The 15226-nt window shown below is 37.7% G+C and overlaps 1 protein-coding gene across 1 annotated transcript in view; it reads left to right on the top strand.

Moving 5' to 3' along the window:
* Positions 1-11219, top strand: part of MSH3 (mutS homolog 3) — a 68955-nt gene extending 57736 nt beyond the window's left edge. The window contains exons 17-24 of the mRNA XM_056849014.1: positions 1129-1245; positions 1969-2076; positions 2348-2462; positions 3334-3491; positions 8870-9056; positions 10231-10360; positions 10607-10781; positions 11051-11219. Coding sequence (XP_056704992.1) covers positions 1129-1245; positions 1969-2076; positions 2348-2462; positions 3334-3491; positions 8870-9056; positions 10231-10360; positions 10607-10781; positions 11051-11144 — 1084 coding nt within the window. The 3' untranslated portion in view covers positions 11145-11219. The remainder of the gene's footprint in view (positions 1-1128; positions 1246-1968; positions 2077-2347; positions 2463-3333; positions 3492-8869; positions 9057-10230; positions 10361-10606; positions 10782-11050) is intronic.
* The last annotated feature ends 4007 nt before the right edge of the window (positions 11220-15226 follow it).

Raw genomic sequence — 15226 nt, 5'->3', positions numbered from 1 at the left:
GTGCCTCCTTAGCAGTATAGCAACATAGAATACACATTTTATTTCAGTAATTACATCTTTTAATCAGGTTATCCTGAGAATATTCACGAAAATGTATCTCTTTGTATTTTTCACTCCAATCGTTGTCATTGATCTCAGGGATAGACTTCGTATAATGTATACATCAATACATTAATAATGTATTCAGTAGTCTACAGCGAAAGAACCAGTTAAATTTTTCTTGATTGATTTAGCCACATGCTAACATCCAGTTACTGAAAGAGAAACGTCCCCCCTCCGTTAACAATTATTTACGGATTCCCAAAGAGTCTAATAATAACACTCACTATTACTTTTTTAATTGGCTGTGGTATTCATATATACATCAACCTTTCCCCCTGTCAATTAGTACTGTAGTAGAACATCTCTCACAAGCTTTCCTGAAATAAATTTCCATAACTCTTCATTACATAGCACCTTTTTAGTATGAAAAAGCAGTTAACAGCCTGTAAAGGAAATTCCAAAGGGTTACTTACTGGAGGAATGGGCAGGCCACATTTTAACATCATTTGCTTTTAAAACATCAGAAATGTTTTGTTATGTCATAATACTGCTGTTAAGCAAAATCCATACTAGCCATTGTGCTTTCCTAGCAAAAATATGTCTTCTGTGAAACAGAATATTTAACAGTTTGAATAGTTCAAACAGTACATGCAAATACATGTATCTAAATTCTGACTGTTATATATTATTTTTGAATTGCTTAGTGTTTTGAATGCTTTACTTACTGAATGCTCCTTAGTAATATGGTAATTTAGTTACAATAAATGATAAAATCAGAGTTCACTAAATAGGGAGATTTCCTTTATTTTCAGGGTACACAGTGAGATATAGCTGCCATAAAAGTATACTCTTTATTTTGAGGAATGGTGCATGTGGTAAGTTTGCTGAAAGTAAAACATTAAATCAGTTGCAACCAGCAACAATTGTATGATCAACAGCAGTCCAGTTCAAATGATATGGAACATAATCTTCCTACATTGAAGTTATATGTGAACTGATCCTAAGAAAGCACTGGTCTGATTTTCCACATGGTAGCATGACAGATTGCTTAGTAACCTTTATTTCCTATTTGGTTTTCCTTTCTAGCACAAAAACCGTCAGCCGTTTCCACACTCCATTTGTTGTAGAAAATTACAGACGTCTGAATCAGCTGCGTGAGCAGCTAGTCTTTGACTGCAGTGCTGAATGGTTACGCTTTTTAGAGTAAGTTTACAAGTTCAGCGTTTGTTATTGCAAGAAGTCCATAAAATGTGTTTCAAAATAGAAATTTATTAATATTTTTAAAGTGCAAGTATTAAATTTTTGTGGTTGGCTTTGCTTCAAGGATTATTTGAAAATGATATATTTAAAATATGTATAGCCGGTATTTTAGAACTTAGATTTGATTTTATTATTAGATAGCTGAACTTGTCTTTAATTTATATTGTTGTGTTTATGTATTGTGTTGTATTTATTGTTGTATTTATGTATTGTGTTTTAACATTGTTAGCTGCTCTGAGCCTGGCCTTGGCCGGGATAGAGAGTGGGATACAACTTTAATAAAGAAATAAATGAAACCTCTAGGAGCTATTTGAATGCTTATGTAATACGTTTTCAAGTCTAATAAAATGTTAAGACTGCCTTTAACTAATCTGTTGTCTACCTGAAATGGATTGCTAGTGTGCCTCAACTTATATCTGTCCCACTAATTGGAATTCTATGCTAATCATATGCCAGTTTGGAAAATGAAAGGTTTGTTTGCCCAGTTAATATAATATTTCTGTATAGACGTTTTGTTTTGCTTGTTCTTTAATGGTTAGTTATAAGCTTAATACCGAACCTTTATGTAGGAATTTTGGGGGGAAACTAGAATCAGTTGCAGAATGTAGTAATAGTTTATAAATAAATATTTTTTTCACTAATTTTCTTTTTCTCCTTAATGTGTAGTCATTTTAGTGAACATTATCACTCTGCCTCTAAAGCTGTGGATCACCTAGCAACTGTGGATTGTGTCTTTTCCTTGGCTGAGGTTGCTAAACAAGGGGACTATTGCAGGTAATGACTCCCTAAACAAGGGCAAAACATTAGTTATCTTTGTTGATTTAATATAACTCAAAAATAAGAACTGTAAAATATCTGAGTATCACATTTGAAGATATTAAAACAATACTCCATAAGATCAGCCTGTGAGGCTCGTTATTACAGTGGTGGAGTTGATTTTCTGATTGTGTACCCTGAGTTGCTTCAGTTTGGGGGAGTTTGAACATTGAGTTCAGACTCCTCCTCACTTCCATCAAACAATGTGTTGTAATATGTTCTTTTTCAGACCAGTCATAAAAGATGACAGATCAGAGATAATGATAAAAAATGGGAAACACCCAGTGATTGACTTGTTGTTAGGGGAGCAAGAGCAGTACGTTCCAAATGATACCTTCTTATCGGTAAGTATGGAATAAATAGATTAGGAAGTAATAAACTCATAACAACGTTGCTTTTTTCCAGAAAAACAATGTACTTGACAGTTTGCTGCCACCAGGAGATACTATCCATACATTTTATCAGTGCCTCCCCCCACCCCTATTAAATAATTATTTTGTTTTACTGTGATGATAACAATTTATGGAGATATAGCTATTAATGTGCAATTTTTATTTTTAGTTGGTGTTATTGTTACGTGATATTGGGATATTGTGATATGTATACTGTAAGCTGCTTTGGCAACCCTGATCAGGTAGAAAAAATGAGACAACTCCTTATAAATAAGTGAAATGTTAAGAAAACAAGATGAGAAATATTTCAAGTCATATTTTAGAAGTAGTGTCTTAGTTCAAATCATCCCGATATGACCATCTGGACAATATTCTCATATCCCTTATTTCACCAGGGGCTGGCAGACATGGACTGGACTGTTGCCCACCTTCAGACCCTTGGCTTTGTAGTCAACAAGGAGAAAAGCTGCCTTGTCCCCTCCCAGCACATGGGGCAGTCAGTCCCTCCCAACTGTCAGTGTTCCAAAGGGAGAATCTTGGAGCATGGCTTTTTGATGTTTCCCTTGTTCTCTTCCTGTTTCATTTTAATTGTTGACAGTTGGAGTCATAGTGTTTTTTGTAGTTGTAGAGAAGGTGCACAGCTTCTGGAACGGCCCAGGAGACTGAGGGAGAAGTCCCTCTCACAAGGAGTTGTTAAAAAAAAAGTTAACAACCCTTCCTGCCTCCTATTGCTTGTGACTGCCCCTCCCTATGACCACCCGAAAAGGACCTTAATGATAAGTGATTCCATAATATGGTTATTAAATACTGCTTCTCTTTCTAGGAAGACAAGCAAAGGACAATGATAATTACTGGACCTAATATGGGTGGAAAGAGCTCCTATATAAAACAAGTTGCGTTGATAACAATCATGGCACAGATTGGCTCTTATGTACCAGCTGAGGAAGCATCTGTTGGTATTGTGGATGGTGTATTCACCAGGTGAGATGTAAAGCTAAAGATTTTTATGGGATGAATGATATTTTTGAAATTACATGTCCACTTTTTCAGCACATACTTGCTGGTTGCCCAAGTGTGTAGACTCATACCTTATATGTAATAACCGTGCATTTCTAAAGACGTAAGGGTACTTAAGGATACAGAGGGGGAGCCAACTGAGCCTCCATTTCTGACTGCAGCCCACTGAGCTACTCTTAACATTTTGTTTGTGGGGATCAGTGGACCCTCAGGGAAAGCATAGTGGGAGGGATGAAGTGGGAGGGGGGAAATGATGCCCCTCTCTTAAGAAAACTTGTACCCTTCAAAATGTGGTTGGATATAGGCCAGTAAGAGAACGTTTCTAGCCATAGTGATTACTGGAGGAATTTGGAAACATTAAGACAATATCCACCAATTCAAAGGTTCAGATTTCTTCCATGGTTTGGATGGAATATTTAGTAGCTCGGGAACTTTTATTTAATTCTCATGATTCATTGTTTCTGTAGTCACTTGACTCTGTTGGGTACCCAAAGTGTGGGTGGAAAAAGACTCACTTATGTATAGAAAAATATTTATTTTAAGGCGCTGATATCTACATTAAAAACATTAAACGTTATATTAAAAGAAAGCTCAAATGGCAACTGATACAGGTTGATAAACTAAAACCACACTCCAAACACGTTTTGACCCCCTGGCCTTCCATCAGTGGTCTGATAACATCACTTATAATGCACACCAGTGCATACATAATACAGCATGTATTACAGTATTCTAGCAGAATAATAACCACAACCCAGGTATGTATGTAGGGATGTGTTCCAATTTGGCACTGTGCAAAATATCTTTTATACAATTAAAGAGCCTACTGCCGTGGAATACTTTCTGCTGCTTCTTGTACAATCTAGTGTAACATCAAGTGTTAAAATGTGGTAGGCCCCCCAAAATGGACATTTCTAGTGTCCATTTGATCACTGTTATTTTGGACAATAACCAATATATTTCACATTATGACTTTAGAGACTTGATGAACTTTCCTCCTTCAACATAAAAAATAAGGATTTGATGGCAACTTCTCTGTGTTACCATATGCTTGCTTAGAAAGATTAAAAGTGGTCTGCTAAAATTACTTGAAATATTTTGCACCAGTTCAGGGGGAGAATTTCTTATCGTTACTGAAGAAATATAGCTAGGGTTTTATAGTTTCAGTGAGGAATACTGACATTAACTTCTTAGCAGCAGGAGTTATCTCAGGTTTACAGTATTGACCTTTAAAAATAGTATCGTTATTTTAGTGGTATTCACAAAATGTCATAATTACTAAAAATGTGCAGGACTACACAAGTAATGCCCAGTAATGTTGGATATAGCAAGCCAGGTTGAACTCTCCCCTGAAACATTAAATAGGTTTACAGGGTGGAACTTCACAGGATCACTGTACTGCAGGTCTAGTTCCCAGTGTTTGTACAAATGAGATTCAGTCATCTATCTCAAAAGGCTGTTCCCAGTGTTTGTACAAATGAGATTCAATCATCATCTATCTCAGGTGCAAGGTGAGTTCTTCCATCAGAAGAGCTGTCTTCTATCAGTAGAAGATTCTACTGCTAGAAGAGCAGAACCTTTCTATCTGGTCCCCAAGATAATGTCCATGTGCACCATGGTGCCCACCGACACATCACCTGGCACTTGCTGCTTGTTTTCAAAAAATGGGGTGGGGCAGGTGCGGCTCTCGGTTATTGGAGATCTGATTGGTTGTGCTTCAATGACAGCTGCCACCAGTGTTAGTTTTCTTCTCTGACTCACTCTCTTTTCCCAGTGTATTTTTAAAATAACCCCCTCTTCTCCCTTGTATGTGGACTTCATCTGGGTGTGTGGTTGGCTCCATCTCCTGTGGTAGCCATTTTGTACTTGCAGCCGCCACTCTGTGTCGGAATTCTAAAGGTGCTCAAAAAGGTTGGAAACCCCTGATCTTAGATATACAGTAGACAAATTATGGTATCAGTAATTTAATAATAATAGTACTTCATCTGGTCAGTCATTATAATTGAGCTACATCTTTTAAAAGTAATAAGTTACATCCTCTTTTAGTGAAGAGAAATTCGTTTGCCTTAATTCATTGCACCAAGCCAGCAAAAACTTATTTGGTGCTAGCGCCTTAGCTGCCATGTGAGTTGATAATACTATTTTAAAAAACTGTAAGATGGAATATGCAAGTAAACTGTGCAGTTAGGAAGATGAAACATACAGTGGTATAACAAAATGGAAGAAACATTCATGGCAGCATTCAAATGGAACTAGTACATCCACGTAGTGCTCAATGGATGTGAAAATGTCAGTCGCTGATAGAAACTTCCAAATTTATGTTTAAGAAAAATAGTAGCCTTGGAAAGAAGTACAAGAAGAAAAAAGACAACGTATGATTGCCTTATCTGCACAGGTTTGAATAATGCAAGGGGTAGTCAACTACTTGTTAAAGATCAAAAACCTACTTAATACCGGTAGATTACAAAAAACTTTGGGTCAGATCATGTGACTCCTGTGAAGTCAGTACAGAAAATCTTTATTTGGAAAAAAAAGATCTGTTGGAGTAATTCTACACAGAGATACTCCGAACTCCTTATAATCAATGGATTTAGACTGGAGTAACTGTACAAGATTGCACTGTTGGTCAGAAGGCCTTGTAGAGCGATGCTGCTTCTCTCAGATGTACTAAAAATATCTGATAGCTTCATTCTCTGGGTTGGAAGATAGTAAAAATGTTTCATGTGAAATAGGTTTGATAATTTGATTAGATATGAGCCTGTCCCCCAAAAAATTATAATACACTGGATTGTTCAGTCGTAAAAAGTTACTATGATGCAAACTGAAGAGGGTTAGAGGTTCCCATAACTCTCCTTTTCTGAATTATGTAGACATTCAGATTTAGACAGTGATATTTATTTATACTGTACCCAGGAAAGCAGTTCAATTTGAGAGGGCATAACTGAGCTAAATTGCTGTAAATATATTCAAGTGAAATTACAAATACAGGCAAGAACAGTTAGTCTTCAGAGCCACAGAAATAATCTCATACATGTTGGAGTGGAGCACTGCTATTATTATTATTTTTTTAAAGTTCTTATTGTGTTTTAAGAAATACAGAAGGGAGAACAGGGGAAGTGGGGAAGTTTTGCATCCGTTTGCAATAGACGATATTATCAATAATATACACATGTAAAGCAGAGATTATGCTTGCTACCAATGATTCAAAATATTGGTTTCTATTCTATTTTTACTTGATAAAATTGACAATAATGTAGAACTCCTCCAGTCTGCTCCCATTGATGTCAGTGGGCTTAGAATTGAGTAATTCTGCATAGGAGTGTGCAGTAAATAATTGAATAAGCTTCAAATTCTCTGGGCAAAACTACGTGATGCTGGAAATTCATGATCAGACCCCCAGATGAGCATTAATAGGGGACCTCCCACAACTGCTTCAAACCTTAGGGTGAAAAGAAAGGGACAGTATGGCTTTTTTTCCTTCTCAGGGGTTAATGCAGCTGGGGGAGGGCATTTCCAATTGGACAAACACTACAAAAGGAAAAAGGAACTTCCCCTAGCCCTGTAGTACAGTGTTCATCTATATTGCCTGTGAATTCAGTCCTGTATCACATGCAGTTTGGCCCTTATTTTTGACAACATCCGAAGACAGTGACACGAGTAAAGTGACCAAATTGTTGTGCCAAATCCTCAATTTCTCATTTTAAAAATCTTGGTCTCTGCAGTCCTTTGATGCTAGTGACATAGCTATAGTCAAGTAAATATGTGTGCAAAATATTTGGAAAGATCTGTACTCATCTAATGAATGTTATATGTCATCTGTCAGCTTATCAGAGTTGGACAAGACCTAGTAGATTAGTTGTTTGTCATTCTTAGAAGAAAAATTTGTTTTTACAGCTTTTCCTGAAACTGGATAAAAGAAAAACACCAATTCTGTTAGTAATACCTGTAGACAGGAAGTTCAGGAGGGGGGGAGTTTCCGTTAGTGTAGATAAATTTAACAAACCATTAGGGTGCAGTCCACATTGATGTAATTGACCTGGATTGCTGCCTAGATGTTCATGTGGTTCCCAGAGTCCTGAAAAGAGGGATGTGATAGGCAACAATAAATATTAAATTGTATTATTCATTATTAAAAGTTACTCAAAACCTATTGAATTATGCTTAGATTAAATAAGTAAACTATTTGAAAATTATTCACATTTTTTACTGTTTTTGAACATGAGACAGGCTATGAATAAACGGACTGTTCTCACAATTTAAAGATGTAAGCAATGTGTTTCCACAAAGATTAGTATTGGAGCCAGTGCTAACAGGAACTGGCCATGAGTAGTGTAATGGCCAAGCTTGCAGATTACACCAAATATTTAGGAAATCTGGTAAAAACCAAAGCAGTTTGTGAAGCCCTCTGGGAGGATCTCTTTAAAATAGGTTAGTGGGATACAATGGAATATCAGACTAAGAAGACCCAGGTTCAGAACCTCATTCCTACTTAAAAGGGTTTTTTTTGAGGATAAATTGGGGGAAGCCACTTTGGGTACTCATTGGGGAGAAAAGGGTATACATGAAGTAAAAAGAAGTGGTGTAAGGTAATGCACACTGGAACAACATCAGGTGTAGACTTTGGCTTCTGTGCCCTGTTGGGCCTCCAAGGCTACTGGTTGGCCAATGTGTGAAACAGCATGCTGGACTAGATGGAACACTGTTCCGATCCATCTAGAGCTCTTCTTATGTTCATAAACAGAAGAAAATAGCACCTAGTGGTGCACAGGTGATCCAGACGGCCTTGTGCAAGAGTGAGAATGCTGTAACACGTAGATTTTACAGCAGCATTCATGATGTGCAAGATGTACAAATTGAAGATCTTTTAGTTTAGTTGCACTTTAATGGTATAGCAGTCCAATATAAGGTATAAAACTGCCTCATCATGAACAGAAGATATGTTTTGCATGTGGAAAAGAATCTGAATCTAACCACAGTTTGGGAATTAGGTGCAGATTAAGCACTTATTCCTGTCATGCATGCACATTTCCTCCCCCCCCCCCGATTTGGCATCATGCATCAAATTTCATGATACCTAGTTTAAGCTTGCTAAATTTCATTTCAGTACCATATTCTATATAATGTCTTGACAGCCCTTTCATTCTGTTGTGTCCACATTAATACCTTTGATATTGTACCCATATATTCTTCAGTAGCCCAATTAAGATTAGAAATCCTAAGAAAATATTTAGGGAAAATTCATATAATTTTACAACATTATATTTGTATTATTTGCCAAAATAATATAGGGTTTTTTGTTTGTTTTAGGTTGGGTCTAATAAATAGTCCTGTTTTGTTTGCAGAATGGGTGGCACAGACAATATATTCAAAGGTCACAGTACATTTATGGAAGAACTGATAGATACAGCTGAAATAATTAGAAAATCAACTTCACGTTCACTTGTAATTTTGGATGAACTTGGGAGAGGAACCAGCACACATGATGGAATTGCTATTGCTTATGCTACTCTAGAACATTTTATTAAAGATGTAAGTAGAACAGACTTGGGTGTGTTAATGAGTGGTCTCTAGATGTTACACACAGAACACTTTTAGCATTGCTTGATAGTTGCAGAAATAAAGATTTATTTAGTTGTTTGCATTTTTAGCTAATGTAATTCCAGAGGATGTGAACAGTTTCTATTTAAAAATATAAAATAAACAGCTTGGTTATTTAAACAGCTTGGTTTTCATGGCTTTTTTATTTATATTAATTTAATTGTAAGCCTCCTTGATCTGGACTCTAAAGTATCCTAAATAAATAAAATATCATAAATAAATGTCCTTGCATCTGATTTTACAACACTTTTGAAAGATGCCCAGGCATGGATGTTAGCAATCCTCTAGGTTAAATGAATTTCAAGAAAGATGCTGTATTGAATATGATTTTGTTACAGTTAGTACAGTTAAGTTACAGTATAGTTACTGCACATAAGTACTCATGCAGTCTATTCTGATTCATACACAGCTTCAGAATGTACTTTATTTACTTGGACACAGGAACAAGCCTTGGATTGGTGGATGCTTTCCCAGCTACCACTATGTGTAGACCTGGAATATGATCTGTAAATGCCTAAGTAGGCAGGCAAAACCTATGAAGTTGCACATTGGGTAGAGTTTACAGGTTGCGCCGCATATCTTACTATCCACAGTACCTTGAATATGAGCTTAAGTTCATAAATCCCTCATTCTTGTATTCCATCCACTCTTCTCCTGTAGCAAATAGATTGCATAAGTTTAAACTACTTCGACATTTTCAAGTCATATTCAAGATTCTACAGATAGTACGGGAGGTGCACAGGGGAAGATGACTGATTTGGGGGGGAAGGGTTAAACTTCCATGGACCAAAGGAAGACCCAAAGTTTTATGGTGGCTTTTTGAGGTGTTATGGCTGCTACCAGAGCATGGACATTGAAACTGTGGTGGCAATGTAACCCAGTCAGAGACTGCAAAAGCTAAATTGGGCGAGAAGGGGAAAAAATAACTGTCTGCTATCTGCATTTAATATTGCATCTTACCCACTAACCTGATCTATTGGGAGGGTGAACAAGGCCCTGTTCAATCCACTTCAGTGCCAAATTACTGCCCTGTAGAAATGTCCTGTTAGGAATAAAATCCCAATATGTATAATTCCAAACCATGATATATTTTATTTTTCTCTAGGTGGGTTCACTGACGCTATTTGTCACCCATTATCCCCCAGTGTGTGAACTAGAAAAGGTCTATCCAAGTCAGACTGGGAATTACCACATGGCTTTTCTGATAAATGAAGAGGATAGTGAAGAAGAAAAGGGTATGATATCAAAATTACCTGATGGGTAGGTTCATTCTAATAGTTCCTGAATGCTAATGGTCTCAACTAATTTGTCTTGTGTATATGATGGTATGTGAGGCTACCCAAGCTTTGATTCCTAGGGAACATTTGAGAAATGTGCTTAGAAAAGTAAAGAACTGTTTTTGGTAGTTAGTCAGAGAGCAAAAAGGAAAAGTAGTGAATTCTTATGGTGTATTAAAACGAAAATTTTCTTTCTTTTTATAGCAACTGATCATGAAGAAAATCCTGGATTTGTCACTTTCCTTTATCAAACATCAAGAGGAGCTGCCGCGAGGAGTTATGGGCTAAACGTTGCTAGACTAGCAGATGTTCCTGATGAAATTCTGAAAAAGGCAGCTCACAAATCAAAAGAGCTGGAGAGATTAATGAATATGAAAAGGTTAGAGAATAGCTTCATTCACATCTTTGTTGGTAGTAAAACTTTTAAATGAGGCAGAAGAATTTACAATTAAAACTTTGCCATTGAAATAGAAAATGTTACATTTATGCAGAAATATACTACCTGTTGGATCAAAGGACTCCCGTTTATTGAGTAAAGAATCTACCCCTGTCCTACACTCTATATAATCTATGCTACTGAAATATTTTAAATGCTAATTAATGGTCTCTAAGTGGCTTTCTAATGCTGATCTTTGTGTTGTTTTTTAGGAAAAGGCTGATGTCATTTGCTAGACTATGGAACGCTAATGATGCTAGAGATCTGCAAAAATGGAAAAGTGTGTTTGAAACAGAAATTGATTGAACCAGTGGCAAAAATGATAATGCTTGCTGAATGAAGACTGGAATGACATAGAATGTTTAAAATTGCCCATACAAAAAATTTATAATAGTGACATTTGAGATTCCTTAACTAAAACTAGTAGGTAAATTTTAAGTGGCTAATGGCTGATTCTCATGGTAATTTTTAAATCACTCAAACTATTTCCATGGAAGAAATTATGTGGAACAAACCATGTGAACTAAGGTTGCTGTTCACTTCCAAATGTACTTTCATACTAGGATTAAACGGTACTTCGTGACAGAATCGTGTGCACTCACAAGGTCAAATGCGTCTAGAAAAATCTATAGTGTGAATTACCCTTTCATTCAAATGTAAGCTTTGTACTTCTCTCTTATTTATGGTTTTTGAAAATCTTATCCTAATGTACATTGGATGTATTCACTGAAATAGAATTATGGTCTCCCATATTTATTTCCCAAATATAGGCTGATTTCATCAACTTTATTTCCAGCCTCTACACATAAGAGTTTACTTAAAGTAAAAAAAAATAGCTTTTTGTATTTGCTGAAGTGAACTGTCATCATTTGCTGAAATCATGTTTGTAAATTACAGAAAAATATTTTTAATTAAAAGAATAAGCTGGATCTTACAGAAGATGATGGTGGAGCTGATCCTTCCTCACCTTTCCATGTTTCCAGTAACTTGCTGCTTATGCTAAAAATCCTCTCTGAGGATCAGAAGTCCATTGTGACAAAATGCAGCACATGGGGCTGCTGTGAGGGTGGGAAATCGAGTTAAATTGCCTCTGCCACCATCTTGGCCCTCTAAGAGGATTTTCAGGACAATCAAAGAGCTGCTGGGGAAGGGGCAAGCAGGAAACTATTTGTTCACTAACTCCTACAAGTTTTTTTTTTACAAGATCCACTCCACAGCTTTTTTAAAAAGTAGCACTTTGATTATTAAAACAATTTATAAAGGCATCATAGTAATTGTTTCTATTTTAAATAAATGAAATAAATAATAGAAGTGTATTTATTTGTGATTTAATGGATGCAGGTGCTTCATATTACCATATTTTTTTAAGGAGGTGCACCTAGGCTGCTGGCTGACATGCTTATCTTTCTCACAAAATACATTGTGGGCAGATCACTGATCCTTCAGTTGTAGGTTATAAAATTCCTTCCATTTACTCTTGCCCGTAAAATATCAGCAAGAAAATGTTTAATTGCATCTTCTACTCATGAAGATGACTTTGGAAATGTAAGGACAACATGTGCATGTGGAGTTTGCTAAGAGCAGTGAGAATGGGAGTCGTTTATGAGATTTGAGTGATTATCAAACAGACTGCCTATTGGTTATTTGAAACACCTGTTAAATAAAGTAAGACTGGATGATGGTTGTTTGGATGCTTATATGATCAAAATTCCTGATGAATTTTTTTTATAAAGAACATTGGGATAAAATCTCTTTACGCAGACATTGAAGAACTGTATCCCGGATTCCAATGTTGGCAAGGCGGTGGTCTAACACATTGTTATCAACCATGTTGAAGGCTGCCAACAAGTCTAAGAGTATCACCAGCCCTGACTTGCTTTGATCCAGTTGTCAAAGGAGATTGTCCGTGAGAGTGATCAGAGCCGTCTCCATCCAATGACTATGGCGGAAGCCTGACTGGGATGGGTCTAGAACCGATGCTTCATCCAGAAAAGCATGAAGCTGTTTGCTGCTCTCAACTACCTTACCCAGGAACGATAAATTCTAAACTGGGCGGTATTGGCAAGATCTCTAGAATCTAATGATGGTTTCTTTAAGAGTAGACGCAGATGCCTCCTTTAAGCCCCCCGTGAAGGTCCCTGTTCTGAAGGACAAGTTGATAATTTCTCCCAGGGGCCCCTGCACTGCTTTCCAACTGGCCTTAATCAGCCAGGAAGGGCACAGGTCCAGGAGGCAAGTAGTGGGCCTCACAGTGACAGGATTCTATCCACATCGTCCAGAGAAAGCCAACTGAAATGGTCCAAAATTGAACCTGAAGATGGCCCGTTCCCTTACTGTATCAAGATTGGCCGGCAGATCATGGCAGAGCAACAAGACTTTATCCGCAAAAAAGCTCAAAAAATGCCTCACAGCTATAAGCCAAATTCACATTTAAATTTGGTTGTCCCTCTGATAGGGACGCCAATCCTAAACAATTGTGCCGTGCAAGAGCTAGTAGACACAATGAAGTTTGCATAATATTCCTTTTAGCAGCCTTCACTGCCATCTCATGGGCTTTCATAAATGTCCTGTAAGATGTTCTTGCAGCTTTGTCACAGGCATGCTGCCAAACCTGCCTTAGCTGTCTAAACTCCCGTTTTACAACCCGGAGCCCCTTGGTATACCATGGGGTTCGGTTTCTGCAGTGGCGTAGAGGGAGATTTCATCAATGACTGTGATTGTTTGCACAGATAATATAAAACACAGTTTGTTAAGTACGTGTTTCAAGTACTGAGATATTTAGAGACATTTGACAATATTCTCCCTTGATAAATATCGAGATGTAATATCAAAGATATAAAAATAATTTTATATTCATTGTAGGATTGCTAATTTACTTCCCCCCCCCTCATTGCAAATAGTTCTCATGAGTTGGTACAACACAGTAGCACCAGTACATGATCCTATACACTATAGCCTACTCTAAAAATGCAGTGACAGAAACTTTCAGGTCTATTGTAGGAGCAACCAGCAAAAAGGACCTCCTAACCTCAGTGGATTTATCAGAAGCATACTCCATCTTCCTATTCATGAGGCTCGCAGACGTTTTCTGCAGTTTTCCTATGCTGGACAACACTTTCTACACCAAGCCCTATCGTTTCACCTGTTGTTATCCCCAAGAGTGTTCTCCAAAATGCTAGTGACCTTGCTGGTATCTGCAAACACAGGAAGTCTTGGTGTTTCCACATCTTGATAAAATCTCCCCCCTCACCTCAAGGTTTACATGACATGGACTTAATTATCCATTGCCTGGAGAGTCATGGCTTTGTAATCTGCCTGCAGAGAGTTGGCTAGGACCCTCACAGAAGATTTGGGAGTAGTCATAGACACTGCATTGGACAAGGTTTTTCTATTTCCAGAAAGACGAGAAAAATCAGAAATCTGATTTCAACAGTTACTCTGGCCTCAACAGAACCTAATGACACTAGCTCCGCTTTTAGGGAGCACTGTTGGTGTCATGCCAGGATATGATCCAATCAGCCAGATTCCATTCAAGTTTCTTCTTCCCTTCCAATCACAGGTTCTCAGGCAACAATGATGCTTCCTGACCATACCTCAGGATCTTCATGGGGAACTTGGACGGTGGAAGCAAGGAGACAACTTATAACATAGACCTCCCCTTTGGGATCCCTACAGAGTGCTCTTCACAGTGGATGCCAGTTTCAGTGTTTGGGGAACACATCTAGCCCAGGGGAGCTGGGACTGAACAGAAGTCAGGATGACCATCGATTGCCTGGAACTGAGAGACAGAAATTGACATTTGATCTGCTTCCAAGTTCAGTTGAAAAGGAGGGTCATGCTTCACATGGACAACACGTCAGCAGAGGCTTACTTCAATCAACAAGGAACCCCAACCGTAGAGATTTTGAAATAGGTGGAGATATACCTGAAGTCCATCAGAACAGAGCATCCAACGTTACAGTAGCGTGGCTCAGCAAATACAAACTAGATCAAATGGAATAGAGACTGCACCTGGAAGTTTTCTGACAAATTTGTGTCCAATTTGGGACCCTAATAATAGACTTCTTTGCATCCTAGGAAAACTTATCAGGTTTCCAACTTTTTTTTTCCTAGAGAAGGTGTCTTCAAGAAAAAGGGGTCAATGCTTTTATGTGTGAATATGCAAGGGAGCTGCTATATACCTTCTTCCCTCTGAAGCTTGTCCCCAAAGTAGGGCAAAGAATAGTGGATCAAGGGGCATTGTCTTGGTTGCTCCTCTCTGGCTCAGGAAGGTGTGATTTCAAGATCTACTCAGGTGATCCTGTATTCCTTCTTGGACAACTCCAATCCACACAGTGCTTCATCCCAATCCAGGCCTTCTGAATCTGTCTGGAGATTGAAAAGGAGCT

Source organism: Euleptes europaea, chromosome 4, assembly GCF_029931775.1.
Source record: "Euleptes europaea isolate rEulEur1 chromosome 4, rEulEur1.hap1, whole genome shotgun sequence".
NCBI lineage: Eukaryota > Metazoa > Chordata > Lepidosauria > Squamata > Sphaerodactylidae > Euleptes > Euleptes europaea.
This window is presented reverse-complemented; position numbering and strand designations above follow the sequence as displayed.